The following is a 20,809-nucleotide window of genomic DNA, read 5'->3' on the forward strand; positions in this document are numbered from 1 at the left end:
TTCCTTATTTTTCTCTTCCCCTGTTTAGAAGTATTGATGTCTGCTAGTTTCTTCAAATGTCCCTGTTTTCATAAAGGGCAGAGGAGCAGAAATGCTTTTAACTCTTCTGGATAAAGGGATTATTGTTATTCTCCTAGGGCAAGAGTTACTGTTTCTGAGGAACTAGAAAAAAAACATATACTTAGATATATTAAAAGACTTAATGATTTTTAAAGTATTACACTGAGTTTTATTCTTACAACCTTTTAATGATACTGCCAGTTTAAAGTTTTTGTGTCTGTCCGTGTCCATGTGTGTATCTCTCCATGCTGGGGTTTGAATTCAGGACCTGGGCACTGTCCCTTAGCTTTCTCCTGGACTAGCACTCTACCATTAGAGCAAAAGCTTCACTCACATATTTTTGGTAGTTAATTGGAGATAAAAGTCTCAGGGATTTAGGTTAAGTCCTAAGTCTAAGCCTGGGTTTGCTTCAAACCACAGTACTCAAGATTTTCATCATCCTCTAAGTGCTAGGATTTTTGTTGTTCTTAACAGATCAAATTAGAGACTTCTGTAGCTAATGCTACAGTTGTGGAAGACATATACTGACTGGCAGTTAAATGTACAATACTACTTGTGTGAACTTGATTTATACTTCTCAGTAGCTGATGATTATGAGATAAGAATTTCAAACCTGGGGGGCTGGGAAGGTGGCTCAGTGGTAGAGCACTTGCCTTGCATGCATGAGGTCCTGGGTTCAATTCCTCAGCACCACATAAGCAGAAGAAAGCTGGACGTGGCGCTATGGCTCAAGAGGTAGAGCATTAGTCTTGAGCTGAAGAGCTGGGGGACAGCGCCCAGGCCCAGAGTTCAGGCTCTATGACTGGACCCAAAAAAAAAAAAAAAAAATTTCAAACCTGTATTTCTCTTGCAATGTAGAGGCAGTTTATTATAAGCTAAGAATATCAGTACTGTGCATATTAATCACTGTTTGGAGTATCCAGGAATGTAAATGTGTAAGTTAATTTAAGTCTTTTTCTAGGAATATGAAGCCATCTACTTAGCAAAATTAACAATACAAATGATGTCACCACTCCAGATAGAAAGGTCCTTGTCTGTTCATTCTGGCAACACAGGTATGGGTTTTTGTTTTGGGGGTAAGTTGGGGAGAGAGAGAATTTTTTTTAAGTGGAAAAAAAGCATCCAATTGTTATACAAATTATACTAAACAACTTATTTAGGACATTTTGTTGTGGCTATCAAATTAACACAAGATAATTTTTAAATGATTACTTTATAATATGACTTAGAGTGAGCTGTGAGAACAGTGCTGCATAGTCAATTAGAGTATGTTGACTGGAAGATCAGGTATCTGTTTCAGTTAGTTTTAAATCTCTTAAATAATACAACTGTTGTCCTATTAAAATGAGTCCGGGTAACTAAGTTGTGATCTTATTTTATAAAATGTGGTTAATAAAAAATTGTTTCAAGTTTAAAATAGCAACATGAGCTACCTCAGTTTTCCTCTGCCTACCAGTATTGATCTCTACTGTTTTAGAAGCACCTGAAATCCCTTTTTCTAAGATAACCATCCAAGCAACTTCTCTAAAGGACATGCTTCTCCTGATCACCTTCCCCATAGCTGGGATCAAAGGGATGAGCCACTGTACCCTGCTCTCCAGATTTTGTTTTATTTTGTTTTGTTTTGTTTTTGTTGGTCATGGGGCTTGAACTCTGGGCCTGGATGCTGTCCCTCTGCTCTTAAGCTCAAGGTGAGCACACTACCACTTGAGCCACAGCACCACTTCTGGTTTTCTGGTGGTTTATTGGAAATAAGAGTCTCACAGACTTTCCTGCCTGGGCTGGCTTTAAGCCGTGATCCTCAGATCTCAGCCTCCTGAGTAGCCAGGATTATAGGCGTGAGCCTCTGGCGCGCCCCGCTCAGACTTACTTTTATAAACATATTTGTAATGAATGACATTTTTGGTTTGCCAATGCTTTTACTGACTTAATTCCTTCAGAAGGTAACATTACCATGGTAGTAAAGCTTGTGACTTTTCCATGTGTCTGTTCTAATTTCATCTGCAATTTAGAAAACTGAACTACTGATGGCATTCCTGTGTTTATTTTTCTCACTTAAAGTGAAAAGTATGTGTCAATACTGGAGCTTGAACTCAGCCTGTGCACTGAGTTTTTTCACCTAAAAATGAGAAAAGTAGACATAATCTTCCTTTCTTGAAAATGTCACTTCAGGAGAAAGTGATTCATTCATTCTTCCAATCTTGATTCAGAGTTCCTGTAGAACTGCAGCAATTCATCCAAATTCAATCACAGGACCCTCGTAGGCTGGATGTTTTCTCCTGCCTTACTTCCTTATATCCTTATTTTATTAATCATATAGTGAGATATTAGGAGCATACTAGAATCTATGAATGAAGTATTAGTAGGATTTAGCACAGATCTTAAGTCTGACAGTTTGACTACCCGAAAGTGTGTGGGGTGTGTGTGTGTGTGTGTGTGTGTGTGTGTGTGTGTGTGTGTGTGTGTGTGTGTGTGTGTGTGTCTGTCTGTCTGTCTGTCTGTCTGTCTGTCTGTCAATCGTGGGGCTTGAAATCTGGGCCTGGGCATTCTCTCTCAGCTCTTCAGCTCAAGGCTAGTGCTCTACTCCTTGAGCCATAGTGCCACTTCCTGTGGGAAGTTTTTATATGAGCAGATTTGGGGTATAAAGAGAAGATAAAAGGAGCCAGTGGCTCACACCTGTAATCCTAGCTACTCAGGAGGCTGAGATCTAAGGATTGCAGTTCAAAGCCAGCCCAGGCAGGAAAGTCCCTGAGACTCCTATCTCCAATTAACCACAAGAAAACTGGAAGCTGAAGAGCTGAGTGACAGGGCCCAGGCCCTGAGTTCAGGCCACATGACTGACCAAAAAAAAAAAAAAATGTATGTTCTAAATCACATCTTATGTTGCCTGATCAGCCTCAAGTTGGTTGGCAATCAAACTTTATGAACCATTTCCTATTTCTAAAGTTCTATTCTGACACTTTTAAATTACTGTTTATTATAATGCTTGAGACTTTACTTAATTCCTGGGAGGAATTATGTATACTGTCATTAAAGATTTACTATAAATTCAACCATGAAAGTTATCATAGTGTATATACATAGTATCATATTTTGAAAGACAAAAATTTTAGTGGCTGTGATAATCTGTGTTTATATAAGCTCTCACTTTACATTACATTCACTCAATAACTAGGCAGTTTGAAGAGAACACATGAAGAAGATGATGATTTTGGAAATATGCAAGTGGCAACTGCACAGAACGGCTGACTCAAGGAGTATTATAAAAGAGGATAATTTCTATTGGGAAAGAAAGGAGAAAATACCAGGAAAAAATAATGTAAAAATGGGAAAAACGCAAGTAGTTTCTTTTCAATTATATGTTGCTTCCAGACATGTTTCTCTGCAACTTGTTGAGCAACGTTTTAAGAAGATGTTGGACTTCTGCAATAGATAGCACTGAGATATTGGACTTCTGCAATAGATAGCACTGATGGTTTTCCTTTTTTTAAAAACACTTTACAGTTTTATTATAAACCAAGAATTTTTGGACTCACAAAGAGGTATTATTGCAATAATGCACTTTCATACTTGAAATTTATTTGTATGATACAAAGTTATTACTTTAAACAAAATGCAAGTTAGGGGGATTCGCTTTGAATTTGGGTAATTTATAACATTTCCTAATGTTTGCTAAAAGTTCGTTTTGTGTTCTATATATTACATTTAAAAATAATTTTACAGTTCAATTTTATGATGAAGCCTCTAACAGAAACATTAAACTGCAAGAATCTGCCACATTTTTGGTATAATTCAATAACCTAATTAGCATTTTATTTAAATTTTTGATCCCCTATTAATCTATAAATCATGACAACCAGCTATCCTTACTTTACTAACTTAATCTAATTAATGCTTCCATTCTAACACCTTCTTAATTTGTTTATAGGGAAAGGTTTAATTTACCAAAAAAAGATGTTTTGCTTTATTGTACCAGATGTTCAGAAACAATGATAGTGTTAGATTCTTCAAATGATTTCCCTTTTAGCTTTTTTTCTTAAAGCCAAATGTTGCATTTATTCTTTTCAGAGTTGCCTAGCCCTTTTTAACTTTCTAAAATGGTTCTAAATAGAATATCAGAAACTAATGTAGCACTATTTTTTTCTAAATGAACCCCCCCCAAAAAGTGCCTTTCATCATTTAAAAAAATTAAATGCTCATGTGACCTCTAACTAGTATGACAGTAAAACATTCTTAATATTTTTCTGTAATTTTTTAAACCGTAAATTAAACTGAATGTGTAAGGCTTGAAGAAGCACTACTAAATTATTTGGACTATGGGACATTTATGTTGTCTTAATTGTTCTGTGAAGTTTTAGCTCAGACTGGCAAGGTTTTCTTTGAAGATGCATTTATTGGGGAAAGTGACTTGTAAGGCTTGTGTATTTTCAAAAAGAATTTTAATTAGTTCTTTACAGTGAGTTAATCCAAATTCCTCCTGTAATTTGCATTAACAAAGTCACTTTATGGGTCTTTGGTTCTCTACTTTTATTTATATTGTATAAAAGTTAATTCTAAGAAAAACATTTTTGCTATTTTAGGGGGAGAAAGTTTTTAACTTTTTGTAGTTGATGACATTAGGGTAGCACAAACTCCTTTGTATCTATCTCACTCTTTCTCAGTCCTCTCTTGAGGTGCTTTACTGATGGGAATATTGCATTCCCCTAGTACCCAGAGGCACTGTGCAAAGTAACTTACTACACTAAGTTACTTGCTTTGTGTTCCTCCTTTTGATGTAAAAATACAGATAAATCTCTATTATCCAGCATAGGGAAAATAATTAGAGTTATTCTGTTAAGAGTTAATTCCTGTTGGCCCTTCTGTATTCCTCTTCTGATTTCCTCTCAACTACCCTGAAAACAGCATATTATTGATCCCTCTGAGGGATTGTACAATTGTACAGTAGTGTACAATTAGGTCATTTGGTGTAGTCTAATGGAGTCAGGTTGCATTAGGTGTTCAAAACTTCTACTTGGTGAAGAAATGGTAGCTTTCCTGTGTATATTTCACATTGGACAGGCAGGAAAGATCTCTTGCAATCAAATCATAATCTATGATGCTTTATTCAGCAGAAGCTTTACTTAAAATATTTTAAGAGTAAATTTGTCTTAAAAATGAGGCATTTGAGGTTTTGAAAAATTAGTTTCATAAAAATATACATCCTTGCTAAAGTAATCTGACCAAAATGACAGATTCAGCTGTTAAGAATTTTTATCTGGTAACTTTCCACTCTTTCTAAATACTATTTTTGTTCTCAAAGTACCTGTGTAGGAAGACAGGCTCTCTGAAACACTAGGACTGCCAATCTCAAAAAGGGACTACCACCCACCCATATTGAGCACAATATTAATGTGGACAAAACAAGGTTTACTATTCTTTCATAAAAGAACACGTAAGGTTTTTCTTTGGTTGTTTGTATTTGTTGTTCAACTAGATGATCTGGTAGTTCTTATTTTTTGTTCTGTTTGGTTCTATTTCTGTGATGCTTTTCAGTTATGTTTTGTGATAGTCAACTGAGAAACTTAGCCAATCATGATTTATATTCTAGAGGATCTGAATAATGTATGAATGAATAATCACCCAATTTTAACATTAAGTAGTAATCTGAGCACAGAATTTAGAGTGAAATTAACATCGACATAGGGAAAGTGCATTACTGTCCACTTTGAAAGTATGAAAATATTAAAAATTTTCAAGCTGGAATGTCAGTATTCTCATCCTCTAATTTCATATAATTGGTTCGTGTTAATTTCTTCAGGTTTTTAAACAATACTTAATTTTTATCTACTGTATGGTGGAAATGTTAAAAAAAAAGTGTAATATATTTTGCTACCAACTCTTAACCACATAACTTTTAGAAAAATATTCATTCTGGAGGAATTTTATGCTTAATCTGAGTTTAGAGGAATTATCAGAAAATGTTAAGCATGTCCTTTGTAAAAAGAAAAAAATACATATATCTATCTCTCTCTATATATAAGGTTCCTAATTGTCTTATTACCATGGTAATTCCAGTGATTTAGAAGTATTTAATGGCAATCTTGAATTGTAAAGTTGAGGTGTATATATCAGGATCTCAACCTGATGTAAAGTAAATGAGCAGTTACCTGGCAGGTTTTTGTTTTTGTTTTTTTTTTAATTGGTTTAAACCATAAACCTGTAACAAACACAGTTTCACTTCAATATTAGTTATCTTTGTTTATAATGATCCAATAAGGAAATGATAGGAAGTAGTTGAGATTTACTAGAGAATTTATTTTTTATTGATTTAGAAAAACTAGTTTCTAGGGTCTTTGAGTGCTGGATTTTTTTTTTTTTTTTTTTGTCTTTCCCATCCATGGCAGCTAAAAAAAGTGTATCACTCTCAAAATATTCAGGTTTACATGTTAAGCTCTCTCTCACAGGGAGCCACCATACCTCACAGTTCAAAGTGTATTCTATAAATCAGTAACATTGTACTGACATGTAATTGCAGTTTACTATGCAGCAAAATAATTCAAGAAGAAAAATAACGTACAGTGTCTATTTACCTTGTATAGGCAATTGCTTACGTTACTCTGCTTTTAACATTGTACTTCAGTAAAATGTATGTATAGGAATGTAACAGTGCAACATGCTGCTAGCCTAGGCACAAAGTATTAAAATTATTTTGTGAAGATTGGTGGTTGTATTAAAAACTGTTGTGCCATTATACCTCAAAAAGCTCATTCCTACTGTTATGTCTCAAAACTTGTTTATCTTCTGGGCAGAAGTAATTTGGTATTCACTTTTATAGACTAAAAAGGGTAGATGAACATTCAGTACTGAGAAAGTTAAGTTTATCCTCCAAAATACAAGATTTACTGTTTTTCTTACTGACACAATTGTTATATATTAAACTTTATATATAATTGTTTCCCCCAGGAAAGATTTCAGAGAGAATCTTAATACAACTAAAAGGGATTTGTTGAAATGCCAATCTTTGTTTTATGGTTCTAGGGCTAAGTGCTTGGGCACTGTCCCTGAACTTTTTTGCTCAAGGCTAGTGCCCTACACTTCAGCCACAACTGAATTTTTTAGGGTGGTTGATTGGAGATAGTCTTATGGGCTTTCCTGCCCAGGCTGGCTTCAAACCATGATTCTTAGATCTTAGCCACCTAAGTAGGTGTGAGTCACTGGCACCTGGCTGAAATGCCAATCTTTTAGGTAGTTTTACCTCAGCTAGTTCAGTGGTAATCATAATAAGCATGAAATTTTGCCTTTTTAACCAGTCTTATTTAACATAGCTTTTTAATATCGGAATTGACCTAATGATGCTACTGCTAAAGTTACAGAATTTCTTCTGGAGAGACAAAAGTAGCTTTCACTAGAAACAAATAAGTTCATCTGTATAGGCTGTCAGTAAGTAGTTCACTCTCTATTGTCAATTTCAGTTGTTTTGGGAAACTAGAGGTGAGTGGAGGGAAATCCAGAATGCAGTTTTAGTGGTATGAATCAAGAGATGAGAAACTGGTGCCCCTTCCTTTCTAAGATAATTTTACCAAGAACACACAGACCTATGTTGTAATACATCATGATTTAACCTGATAGATCAGTATAAAACTCAAGAAAAATATAGACAGAATTCTGTTTATACAAACAGGTTTAATGTTAGCATGGAATGCAAAACTAGAGCCATTACTCCTCTGACTTAAAAAAAAAATCATTAAAATAAATAAAATTAACCAAGACAGTGACTAGAATAATACTATCATGATAATCACATTAAGTAGAAAAACTTCCATCAACATTTCAAAAATGTTACAGTGCCACATTTCTAAGTACCACAGTCAATTAATTTTATAATATTCCATGTTTCATTAAAATGTGACTCCAGAAAAAGTATCATTTAGATATCCAGAAAAAATGGTATACACACACACACACACACACACATATGTGCTGTTAATTCACCGTTTAAAACTGATGCCCTATATTTGCTCTTGGGTAATTTTAACAAATGAATGTTAACAAATGAATTGTATTTGACAGATAAGACAAGCAATTGGTTATACACAGAACCATATATATTTTAGTAAAACATTTATTATACCTTGCATCTGTCATATTTTTATGAGATGATTTTCATTTCTTGTACTTTCTTGGGCAGTACTTGTGCTTAGGGCCTTGAGCTTGCTAGGTGGGACACTGTGCCACTTAAGCCACACCTATTTCTACTTCATTTAAAAAGCTGCCCAGGTTGTTTCCCAGTACTAAGGTCAAGAATTTTCAGTGTATAAATATATATTTATAATAGCCAATTTATCGATTTCATATAATATGGTGTAAACCCCTAAGTCTAGATATTTCTTTGGAAAAAAAATACCTAATTCTAACTAAATGTATTTTTTTTAGTGAGCAGCACATAAAGCAGACATGTAAACTTACTAAGTGTACTCGACTACTGAGAAATGAAGCCAAACTTTAGAAAAATACAATGCAAGAAAAGATTCAAGTTAAAAATATATTCCTTTGGTTAAAAATCACCCCCTTTATAATAATCATTTGTGATCTAAACTCACATAAGCCCAGAGTAATCTTTTAATGTCATTACACTTGTATTACAATGTTCTTTATTTCAGTCCAGTCTGTAGGCAGGTCACTGTGTTGCAGCAACAAAATGTAACTCTACAGAGAGTTAAAGCCTTTTAGCACTGACCCCTTTGCTGACAGTTCTCTTAAGATTTTTACTTTAGGAACCTCCGACACATGTAGTTTTCTTCAGACACTGTGTACCCAAACTTTTTGTAGAAACCAACATTTTGTGGTAGACATTCAAGAGTAATCTTGTAACAGTTCAGTTTCTTGCTTAGTAAAGTAAGAGTTGATAGTAATCTGAAATTTCAAAAAAAGGGAGACAAACATTAATCAGAACATTTTTAACAATGTGAATTCTTACATAAAAAATAGACTTTTTAGTTGGAAATAGTTTGAGATCATGTCCTTTCTAAGAATTTGTTAACATTAAAAAGACTGTCTACCTTTGTAAAAGCATAGCCGAAATTATTTCATAAAACAATTTATTCCTGCAGCTGAGGATTTATCTCATGGTAGAGCACTTCCCAACATGTACAAGGTTTGGGTTTTTGTTCTAAAGCTACTATTCACATTAGAGGTTTAGCATTCTCAATAAAATAGGCACTTCACAGCTTTGTTCTTTGGGTTTTTTTTTTTTTGGGGGGGGGTTGTTTTTTTTGGCCCAACAGCTTTGTTGTTACCACTTTTTTGTTTTGGGTGCCAGTCCTGGGGCTTGAACTCAGGGCCTGGGCACTGTCTCTGATCTTTTTTGCTTAAGATTACTGCTCTACCACTTGAATCACAGCTCTACTTCTGGCTTAAAATTTTAGGTGCTTTATTGGAGATAGTCACATGGACTTCCCTGTCCAAGATTTAAACCACAGTCCTCAGATCTCAGCCTCCTGAGTAGCTAGGATTACAGGTGTGGGCCACTGGCACCCAGCCTTAAATCCTTTTTAATGCTAGAATATGGGTTTTAGAATATGGATCCGGTTACTATGGATCAGGTTACTCAAGATGGGTCTAATATGATGTGGACATAAAGCAAAACAGTATACATCTTTATAAATGCTTAATCATAACCTCATATAAAAATGTAACCTAACTGTGATAAGAGATAAAAACTAGGAGTGTTCATTTACTGTAGGGTTTGTTAATGTTTAAACAGACTTTTTTTAGTCATGGGGTCTGGGCATTATCCCCAAACTTTTTTCACTTAAGACTAGTGCTGTACCACTTTAAGCCACAGTGCCTCTTCCAGTTTTCTGATGGCTGATAGGAGATAAGAGTCTCACAGACTTTCTTGCCCAGGATGGCTTTGAACTGCAAACCTTAGATCTCCAGAGTAGCTAGGATTACAGGCATGATCCACTAGCACCCAGCTTTGTAAAAAAAACAAAAACAAAAAATACCTTTTTATCATTTTTTTTTCTTTTTTGCCAGTCCTGGGGCTTGAACTTGGGGCCTGGGCACTGTCCCTGAGCTTCTTTTTGCTCAAGGCTACCACTCTACCAGTAAGCCACATTTCCCAGTCCATCTTCTATAATATTGAAAACCTTGATTGAACAAGTTAAGACCTGCTAAACTGACTGGAACACTAAGTTGGTCTACTTTGTTCACCAAATACCTAGATTAGTATTGGTGCGCATACCTCATGCTTAAAAATTCAAAGGAGATCATAACATTCTCTTATAAGATAGTCACTAAACTTATGCAATGTTAATAACAGTTAAACATTTCCTTAGGGCACATCATCTGACTTGCTCCTTTGTTTCCTATTAATAAGGGAACTAAAAGTTAACTTTAAGATGTTACTTTTGGGAATGGAGTATACTTTCAGTTTTCAAATTCTGAGATGAAACTATATTTTAGAATGAGAATGAATTCACAATGAAGCTCAGAAAGAACTTCAGAACAAGACATGTTTTAAAATGAGACTATTGGGGATATAACTCAAGAGTAAAGCAGGTACCATGCAGAAATAAGGCTCTTGAGACAATTCTTAGCATCCCAAGAAAACAAAAAACTTCATAAAACAACATATTGGCAAGAAAAAAGTAATTGAGGATCTAATTAGCCCAGGGTTACCTTGTTTCGGCTTACTTACAATTTGCCAAGCTGTTTTCCTCTGCATTCATCACTAACAACAACATCTTCCACTCTTCCTCTCTGAAAATATTTAATATGTTAAAACTGAGCATCTATTCTTGTTGAAAGCTAAACCAACAAGTCATTAAATAAGAATGACTATCATACAAATAGATAACAAATCAAAAGTGACAATCATTTTAACTGTATTCCCAATTCCCTAACCCATTGTTCTAAAGCAAATCTCAGAATTCTTATCACCATAATTTTGTATAATTTTGTCATAAACAATATGTCCATCATTCTAGCCCTTGCTTAACAGCAATTTATTACAGACATCCAAGTAAAATTTCCCATTTCTAGCATAGAAACTCCATTGGTAAGCATGCTGGTAATCCCACTCAGGAAATAGAGAAAAGAACATTGCTGTTTCTACCCTTGGCACAGAAGCTCAGACTTGTGTGTGGCTCAAATCATTAAGAGTACTTGTGTAGCATGCACCTGAATTTAATCCCTAATACCAAAAATCAAACGGGCTCTCCCCCCTCATACACAAATTACAGAATGCATTTTCTAAATATCCCTATCTTTTATTCTGTTATTTAGTGTCTCTCCTTTGGTTTTACTCTTGGACGAGAGCTCATGAAGGCTGAGAAAGGGCACTGTATATACCAGAATTGTCCAAATTGGAACAGAGTAAAATGTTCTACAAGCTTTGCCACCCAGAAAGTAGTGTTTTACTTTTGAAAAAAATACTTAACATTAAGAAGTCAAAAATTACTCCATTGTTCTTAGAAAAACCAGGAATTGTGCAGGGTTGTTTTTTTTCTATGATTATTTTAGCAAATAATTTATACGAGTAACACTTTTACAATTTTCAGAAATGTAAGAGGAAAAATGCCTGTTGCTGACAGATTGCTCAGAATCAATGAGAGAAGTATTAACACAATTTGTCTAATGAAAAGTCAATTATTTTTGCTAGAAAACACTTGCCTACTTTACTCATGAGCATTAATGAGAGAACATACCTTAGCACAGGAATGGATGAATTTATGTTCTATTATCAGAGTTGCTGTAGCGACAATCTGTCCTAGGGTCACATCTTCTACAACTGTAACATAATAGTCCCCAGATTTCCTCATACGCTCAAAAGATTCTGTGGAAACGGTCAGTATTGATTAGACTGTGTCTGTACCTTTACATTAATCTACTAGTAAAATAAGACACATCCAGCTATTTTCCTTTTTCCCTGGTCCAAAACCATTACTGCCACTTTTGCTCATTGACTAGCACTCTACCAACTGAACCATGCCTCCAACCCCCCCACCCCCATCTAGCTATTTTAAATGAGCAGTACAATACAGACCAATTTTATGTTGCCATTACTATAATTAAAACCTCAACATTTTCATTACTTATCTAACACTCAACAAAACTCAAATAGGGCAAAACTTCAAATTTTAACAAGCAGTGGTTATATCCTGTAATTTGTAGTCTTGGTTTCAAAATGTTTTTTGGGTTTTTTTTTTTGGTCCGGTCGTGGGGCCTGAACTCTGGGCCTGGGCGCTGTCCCTCAGCTCTTCAGCTCAAGGCTAGCACTCTACCACTTGAGCCATAGCGCCACTTCCGGCTTTTTCCTTTTTGCTTATGTGGTGCTGAGGAATCGAACCCAGGGCCTCTGGCTTGCATGGCAAGCACTCTACCACTGAGCCACCTTCCCAGCCCCTTGACCAAAGTTTTCTATTTTCCTTTTTTTTTTTTTTCTTGGTGGTGGTGGTGGTAGTTATTTTGTGTCACAGTGCCTCTTCCAGTTTTCTGGTGGTTAACTGGAGGTAAGAGTCTCAGGGACTTTCCTGTGGGGATTGGCTTTGAACCACCAGATATCAGCCTCCTGAGTAGTATTACAGATGTGAGCCACCAGCGCATAGCTAAAAATAGGTTATTTTTGCAAAACAAAATAAATTCCACTGTTGAAAAGCAATTTACCCGTGTTACACATTTAGATGAGAAATAGCTAATCTGTTGATAAATTCTAGCCAAATGAACAAACAAACAGGTTTAGAAGGAGTTCAAATTCTTATTTAAAAAAAAAAAGCTATACAATACTTACTCATAAATTGCTCAGGGTTGACAACTCCAGTCTCTGTCAGCTGGCCCAGTACTTTAAAAAAACCTAGTTTTGGAAAACAGTATGATAAGAAATGTCCTGGTGGGACATAGGAAATTATTTCTTCAGTTTTTCCATAACCCCTCTGGGGTGTATGTATTATGTGTATATGTCTGTCCTGGGGATTGAACGTAGGGCCTCGTGCTGTCTCTGAAATTTTTGTTCAAGGCTAGTGCTCTAACACTTGAGCTGTAGGCTCCATTTCTGGCTTTTGGGTGGTTAATTGGAGATAAAGGGTCTCATGGACTTTTCTGCCCAGGCAGCTTTGAACCACAACCTCAGATCTCAGCCTCCTGAGTAGCTATGATTATACTATGAGCTAATGGTTTCCAGTTCCCACATTTTGTTTTTGTTAGTCTTTTTTGCTCAAGGTTGGCATTCTACTACAAAAGATATACCTCCACTTCTGGATTTTTGGTAGCTAACTGGAGATAAAAGTCTCAGCAATGTGTCTGCCCCGGCTGACTCCAAACCTCCATCCTCATCTTATACTCTTGAATAGCTAGAATTACAGGCATGAGTCACTGGTTAGTGCATAATGATCTTTTAATTACTGTAGTTTTAAGAAGATTAAGTGAGCCTGTTGTTTTTTCCATAATATACTATAACAAAGAATGATTGGTTTCGTCAGTGATTTTTGCCTGAATAAAATATTTAAAACTAATAATTATCGTTAGCAAATACATTTTTTCAATGTAGTTTGTGTTAAGTTCAACATAAGGAATGTCAATTTTCCCCAAATAGGTGATTTCTACCCAAAAGAAAACTCAGAAGTAAATGTTGACTCGAGGGAGCGGGAACAAGGCAGGTCGTGGGGCTTGAATTCAGGGCCTGGACACGGTAACTAAGCTTTTTTGCTCAAGGTTAATGATATACCCTCCTAAGTCACAGCTCCACTTTCTGCTTTTTGAAAGTGTACTGGAGATAAGAGTCCACTTTCTGCTTTTTGAGAGTTTACTGGAGATAAGAGTCTTGGAGGCTTCCCTGCCTTGGGCTAGCTTCAAACTACAATCCTCAGGTTTCAGTCTCCTGAGTAGCTAAGATTATAGGCATGAGCCATTGGCACCCAGGAAAATGGTGACTTTTAAATAATAAAGTTTAAGGAAATTATTTTGGAAATTTAGATGCTAATACACAGATAAAATCCTATAAATTTCCCCCATGGTATAGCCCCTGCTTTCATTGTATTTGATGTTGGTATAATTTGTAGAGGGGAAGGGAAAAAATAAATCATTTAAATAGGGATACAGGTGGACCCATTGCAACGATGAGATGTAAGAAATTATTATGTCGAAAAACGAACTTTACAAGTTTGGTTTTGGGGGGCGGGGATGGGAAGAGATGGGAAGGGGAAACAAAGGAGGAGGCAACAATGCTTGATAAGAAATGTACTCATTACCTTGCCCATGTAATGGTAACCCCTCTGTACAGTATTTTCTTTTTTTTTTTGTTCCGGTCTTGGGGCCTGAACTCTGGGCCTGGGCACTGTCCCTCAGCTCTTCAGCTCGAGGCTAGCGCTCTACCACTTGAGCCATAGTGCCACTTCTGGCTTTTTTTTCTTTTTGCTTATGTGGTGCTGGGGAATCGAACCCAGGGCCTCAGGCATGCAAGGCAAGCGCTCTACCACTGAGCCACCTTCCCAGCCCACTCTGTACAGTATTTTCACACACACACACACACACACACACACAAATCCTATAAATTTACCCAAGAAAAATGTACTTCTACCCTCATTTCCAAGCTTCTTAAAGACTAGTCTTATGTATTCTAAATGACAATTTTACCTTTGCTTATTTAAAATTCCTTTTTGAAAGCAGCAGTTATATTAAAGTCCTGTGAAATATTATAAAGTACAAACATACACACACACACACACACACACACACACACACACACACACACACACACGTCATTTTTCTGGTCAGGGTTTCATTTAGCCTGTTGGCCAAGACAGTTCCCTGCACAATTGTAGCCAAACATATGTTCATTGGAATTAAGTATACTAGTTTTTTTTTTTTTTTTTTGGTCAGTCATGGGGCTTGAACTCCAGGCCTGGGCGCTGTCCCTGAGCAGTTCTGCTCAAGGCTAGCACTCTACCACTTTGAGCTATGGCTCTACTTACCATTTTCTCATGGTGAATTGGAGATGAGTGTCTCACTGCCTTTCCTGCCCAGACTAGCTTTGAAAATGCAGTCCTCAGATCTCAGCCTCCTCCTGAGTAGCTAGGATTACAGGCCTAGGTCACCAGCACCTGGCTATCCCAGTGGTTTTTTTTTTTTTTAAACAAGATAAAAAGGAGTCCAAAAGTTTTACCAAATGACTAACAAAATATTTGTGGAGGAAACAATGTAGTTCTAATCAGAATTTACAAATGAATGTTAGTCCATACCTCTATTTAAGTCAGCAGTACAAAGAGGCCTCAAAACCAAGCCTTCTCCAGGGTGTGTTGGAGAAATAGCTGGAGAAAATGTAGCTGTATTCTGACTCCAGTCCACTTCTTTGAGTAGACTTGGGTCAAACATAGGAGTGTCATCAGGTTTCATCTTTCCAGTATGACCTACAATAAAATTTTAACTATTAAGGCATTTTATTTAATAGAAGGAAAATTAGTATGCTTGATGAAAGTTTCATTTAAATGATCAGTAAGAGTGATAGACTATTTTTACTTTCACCTACCTAAAATCTAATATCCACACCACTGATTGATAAAAAAGATAAGTTTACTAACAACAGATAGGAAATGGATTACTAAATAAATGATTAAAAGATATTTTCAACTTTAAGAGAATCCTATTTTCTAGTAGGCCTTTTTAAGATATTTTTACTTGTGGGTTTGTTCTAAGCTTTACACTGATCTTAAGGACTGAATATAATCTTTTTAGATTATATTCTTGCGCTTTGTTATTAGATTTACAAGTATTTGTTAACCTTGTCACTAAAAAGGGAGGGAAGACCAAAGTTCAAGGACATCCTGGGTAAAAAGTTTGAGACTCCTCACAGCTGAGTGCACTGACCCTGGCATGCCATCCCAGCTAGGAGGAAGGCTTGAGATAGGTCAAAGTTGCAGGCCAGCTAAGACATAAAAGTTTGCAAGACTGTATCTGAATGGAAGAAGCTAGGCATGGTGAAGAATACTTGTCATACCAGCTACTGCAGAAAGTATAAAACTGGAAGATTTCTGTCTGGCTAAAAAGTGAGACCTTAGCTCAAAATGACCAGGTGGGAAAATGTCTGGTCTAGAGTGCCTGCCTAGCAAGCTCAAGGCCCTGAGTCAAAAGCCCCAGTACCATCAAAAAGAAAATGACAAAAGTTACCATTCTTGGAAAGAATACAAATGTAGTTTACTAAACACTTAGTTAATTTTAGGACATGCTGAGTTCCTTCCTGATAATTGGACCCCTGAGGTTCTATGTGTAATCTGACTTGAAATATGGATAACATTTTCCAGGCATGCAAATTAAACAGGCTCTAAATAATTACCAATAAAGTAAAATCAGTACAATTAAATGTTGAGTCAGAAAATACTAAAAATTTAAGTTCCTTAAGGCAACATGCTAAACATTTTGATCATGGATTTTATAGTTGTAAGTATGAAGTATAACGAAAGCTCAAAAGGAAATAGATGAACATTAACAAACTTTAAGCTGGGTGTGGTGGCTCAGGCCTATAATCCAGCCACTTGGGAGGTGGAGATCAAGACCATAAACTTTCCAGAGACTGCCTTTCAGTCAGTGTCTGAGTACAGTGGTGCATAGCTATTTCAGCAACCTGAGCAGTACCACAGCAGGGGATCAAAACCCAGAGCAGCCCAGACATAAAGACCCTTCCCCAAAATTAACCAAAGCAAAAAAAAAAAAAAGATTTGGAGGTGTGGCTCAAGTGGTATAGCACCTGCCTTGTAAGCCTGAATCTCTGAGTTCAATTCCCAGTACTGAAAAAGATGAATATATACTATTATTTCCTATAAAGTTTTGTTACCAATAAAATGTAGCCTGGGAAATACACAAAATAGGGTTAGTTCGTCTCATGAATAAGAGGGGAGAAGAATTAAGAAAGCTTTAATTTTTGCCAGTAAATATAAATCATTTATGCTTTTCCTTAACTAGATGGTCCTAGTATATGAATTACAAATATTAAGTTATACTTGTTATTTGTTGAGTGATTTGTATTTACTGGCTCTTGAAAGCACACTGAAAGCTGCATCATGATTGCTTCCCTGTTTTACAGACTACAAATCAGGTGCAAGAATCTGTTCATGGTTCCTGTGCAGGTAAGGAAGAAAGTTAAAATTCACAAGGCTAGAGGGCCAGCCTCACAGGACTTACTCTATTGCTGCCAGTTTGAATTAGTTTTTAACAGGGAGTTCTACATTTTAATTTTGCACACTACCACAATTATGTAACTAGTTAGTCCTGCTGGGCAAAATGACTTCAGACTCTGTGAGCTTGTATAGATAATCTCCATTTTATTGTTGTGTAAAAGTTCAAAATTTAACTAGCGAGGCACTTGGAACCTATAGTTTGGAAATGAAAATTAAAGACTAGTCAAAAATGCACTAGGGCCAAGTGCCCATCCGTGACTCACGCCTGTAATCCTAGGTACTCAGGGGGTTGAGATCTGAGGATCGCAGTTCAAAACCAGCTTGGGCAGGAAAGTCTATGAGACTCTTATCTCCAATTAACCACCAGAAAATCGGATGTGGCACTGTGGCTCAAATGGTAGAGTGCTAGCCTTCAGTTGAAGAGCTGAGGGACAGCACCCAGGCCTGGAGTTCAAGCCCCACAACCAACCCTCCTCCCACCCCCCCCAAAAAATGCACTAGGAAAAAAATCATTTTGGAGAGAAATTACCATCCATTATAGCCAGCAGCCATACATTAGTACCTATACTCAGCACCCAGGAAGCTGGGGGAGGATTGGAAGATCACTTGTGGCCAGCCAGGGTCACATAGTGAACTATATAGCAAGACCTTATCTGAAAAAAGAAAATTTAAAAAAAAAATGTGCTATTTAAAAAACACCCAAACTTAAGGATCACTTTATCTCACATGTCTTCAAGTAGAAAAATTCTGGTGCTTAATCAACATGCTGGAAAAGGAAAAGCAAGAGAAGATTAGATACCAAATTTTCAAAGGATTTTAGGAAAAAAACAAGATAGGGATTATTATTTGGTTTACAAAACAACTATACATATGAAGTTTATATTGAGGTCCCCAAGTACTGCAAAACTAGAATAAATAAAATTGCCTGGTTTGAAGCTAAGTTTCGATGGTTATTATGGGTCTGTAACAATTTTAAAAAGTACCAGGAAATCCACAGTTGTGTGGAGGCTCCCCGGGCGGCATACTCAGAGAGGGTGTGAAGACTGTGTCTCCTCTTCATCTGTATCCTCATTGTATTTAGTAAATGAGTCATACTGAGGCAGCACAGATCCCCAAGACAAGCCATTCTTATGGCAGTGAGAAAAAAGCAACTCGAAAAAGCCTCTACTTTTAACTGACACAATATCACTCCTACCCACATTCTGCTGGTCAGCCAGCCTTGTCCAAGGTCAGTGGGTGGGAAAGAATACTACCTACACAGAAGCCATGCAATGGACGGAAAGGAAAGAGAATTGTAAACAAATGACAACTTTCTAACACAACTTTCCAGTAACAAGAGTTAATAATTTTCCCCTGTTTAAGTGATTTTAAATCGGTAAAAAAAAAAAAAAGACATAGATTAAAACCAGACTTTATTTTTTTTAATTTTTTAAATTTAATTTTTTATTTAATTTTAAAAATAGATTAAAAAAAAAACATCTGCACTGAATGATGTTGCTAAAGGTAAAAGATAAAAAAAAAAGCCAATAAAATAAAAGATGAATAGCCCTAACCCTTTTGATCATGAAGCTGTGATTCATGGTTGATAGGACTCAAACCTTATCAAAAACCTAATAAAGGAGTGATTATGCTCAAAAAGCACTGTATACATAAATGGACTTGTTAAAATTAAACTGCTGTTTATAAGTAATCAATGTCAATTAAAAAAAAACTAGTCATAAGTGACACCTGTAATTCCAGCACTAGGGAGGTTGGGGAGGAAGATCTTGAGTTCATAGCCAGCTTGGACTATCATAGAAACTATAATAGACATGTAGAGATGAAAAAAGTTTTTGATGGTCACCTCCACTCTTGTACTTAAGGTTTGGTTATATGAACTGTTCTGGAGCTTTTTAAAACTTTAAAAAATAAAAATAAGCAAACTCTACTCTTCCCCAAGAACTGCTTATTTCACTACTAAATGTGTGCATTTTCAAGGCAATATATTTCCTAGCTCTGGCCTAGCGAATGGATAACCATTAACAAAAGAGTTAGGTACAGGTCACATTTCAGAAAACCAAGAAGAGACTTCCACACTGCCATAGTGGATCACAAAAACCACACACCAAACCTAGTAACACCAATATTAATACTGAATGAGAGGCTTTCATTCAACTGATAATTTTGACACAATGGAATAAATTTAATTTTGAAGCCTCTATCGGATTAATACAACTAAGGAGGTGCAAAATTGAAAGCAACAAGTAGTAGACACTGGAGATTCAAGGTTGAAAGCCAAGTACTGGTGCCTCAGGCCTATAATTCTAGCTCCTCAGGAGGCTAAGATTGAGGATTACTATTCTAAACCAGCCTGGGCAAGACAGTCCCTAAGACTCTTTATCTCCAATTAACTACCAAAAAGCCAGAAATGTAGCTGTGGCCCCAACTGGTAGAGCACTTGCCTTGAGCATAAAAACTGAAGAACAGTGCCCAGGCCCTGAGTTCAAGCCCCAAGACCGGCAAACACACGTACAAAACTTACACTTGATCCAGAAATCTAGAAAACCCAAAGCCAAATGTAAACTGCCGCTAGGTAAGTGATGACTACGGACAGATTGCTTCCGGGGCATCTTCAGTCCCCGGGGGGTGGGGGGGGGGGAGGACCCGTCTGTATCCGTACACCCATTTGACTCGTGCGAGCCTCGAGGACGCGCGCTTGATCTTGGCCCTGCAGGCTCTCCCTCGCGGACAGCCCGAGCCTCGGGTGACTCGGGGAGCGAACTGGCACGTGGGCTCGGTGGCCGTCCAGAGCTCAGCAGGCGCCAACCTCGGAGTCAGCGTCTAGGTATCAAACAGGTAGCTCGGCCTCTCCCACGGGGCCAGTAAAGCATCCAGACCATTCCCCGAGTCGCGCCGTCCCCGCGGCCGTCCTCCCGAGGCGAAGCCCGTTCCTCAGGCGCGGGGCTCCCACCGCGGGGTTTCCAGCGCAGGGGCCGGGAGGGGAGACAAAGGCGGAGGTCAGCGCCGCTGCCCGCGCCGGCGCCGGGCCCGCCGACAGCTCCCACCCAGGCCCCGCCGCGCCCCCCAGAGCCGCCCGGGCCTGGCCCGCCTGGGCACCGCACGGCCCGCGCGCACGGCCGGCTTCGCCTCCCAGCCCCCGGCCCGTCCTCACCCGCCGCCGGGCTCAGCAGTCGGCGCTCCCCTCCAGGCGCGTCGGACGCTTCCCCCTCCGGGCTCCCCAGCACCGGATCCGGATCTGGATCCGGATCTGGATCCGGCTGCAGAGGCAGCGCCACCTCCACCCGCGCCACAGCCGGGAACCGTACCCAGACGTGGCAGAGCCCACGCCTCTGCCCCGCCCCTGCCTCGCACGCACAGCGCGCCGGCGGACGTCGTGGAGGGCGCGGGGCCGGGAGGGGCTAGAGGTCGAGGGGCGGGGCTACAGGCGGGGCTCGGAGCCGAGAGGCGGGGATACCCAGGACAGCTCAGGACAGAGAGGCGGGGCTCTGGTTGAGGGGCGGGGCAACGGGCCGGGGCTGAGGGTCGAGGGGCGGGGCTACGACCCGGCACTGGCGGTCTGGGGGCGGGGCTTCGTGCTTCTTTTCCTCCCCCGACCCCCC

General features: G+C 38.2%; 2 protein-coding genes across 2 annotated transcripts in view; one reads left to right on the plus strand and one right to left on the minus strand.

The window, feature by feature from the left end:
• Styx (serine/threonine/tyrosine interacting protein) overlaps positions 1-6,801 on the plus strand; it is a 42,416-nt gene extending 35,615 nt beyond the window's left edge. Inside the window, exons 10-11 of the mRNA XM_042677794.1 lie at positions 1,022-1,115; positions 3,236-6,801. Coding sequence (XP_042533728.1) covers positions 1,022-1,115; positions 3,236-3,309 — 168 coding nt within the window. The 3' untranslated portion in view covers positions 3,310-6,801. The remainder of the gene's footprint in view (positions 1-1,021; positions 1,116-3,235) is intronic.
• Positions 6,802-8,471: 1,670 nt separating this feature from the next.
• On the minus strand, positions 8,472-20,562 carry Gnpnat1 (glucosamine-phosphate N-acetyltransferase 1). Its single transcript, XM_042677917.1, has 6 exons — positions 20,362-20,562; positions 15,279-15,446; positions 12,833-12,895; positions 11,751-11,878; positions 10,742-10,803; positions 8,472-8,952 (listed from the first exon to the last, which is right to left on the minus strand). Exons 2-6 carry the CDS (start codon positions 15,430-15,432, stop codon positions 8,805-8,807), a joined length of 555 nt encoding a protein of 184 aa, XP_042533851.1. The 5' UTR covers positions 15,433-15,446; positions 20,362-20,562; the 3' UTR covers positions 8,472-8,804.
• Between the last annotated feature and the right edge of the window lie 247 nt (positions 20,563-20,809).

The sequence above is a fragment of the Dipodomys spectabilis genome, unplaced genomic scaffold, assembly GCF_019054845.1.
Source record: "Dipodomys spectabilis isolate Male_0828 unplaced genomic scaffold, ASM1905484v1 ptg000042l, whole genome shotgun sequence".
NCBI classification, from domain to species: Eukaryota; Metazoa; Chordata; class Mammalia; order Rodentia; family Heteromyidae; genus Dipodomys; species Dipodomys spectabilis.

Bases quoted from the DNA above. Each gene is read 5' to 3' on its own strand.
- Gnpnat1 (XM_042677917.1), bottom strand. From the start codon at position 15,432: ATGAAACCTGATGACACTCCTATGTTTGACCCAAGTCTACTCAAAGAA. The intron at 12,896-15,278 runs GTATGGACTAAC...TTCCAAAACTAG, and splicing joins TACTGCTGACTTAAATAGAG to GTTTTTTTAAAGTACTGGGC. The intron at 8,953-10,741 runs GTAAGTAAGCCG...TTGAAATTTCAG, and splicing joins GGAAAACAGCTTGGCAAATT to ATTACTATCAACTCTTACTT.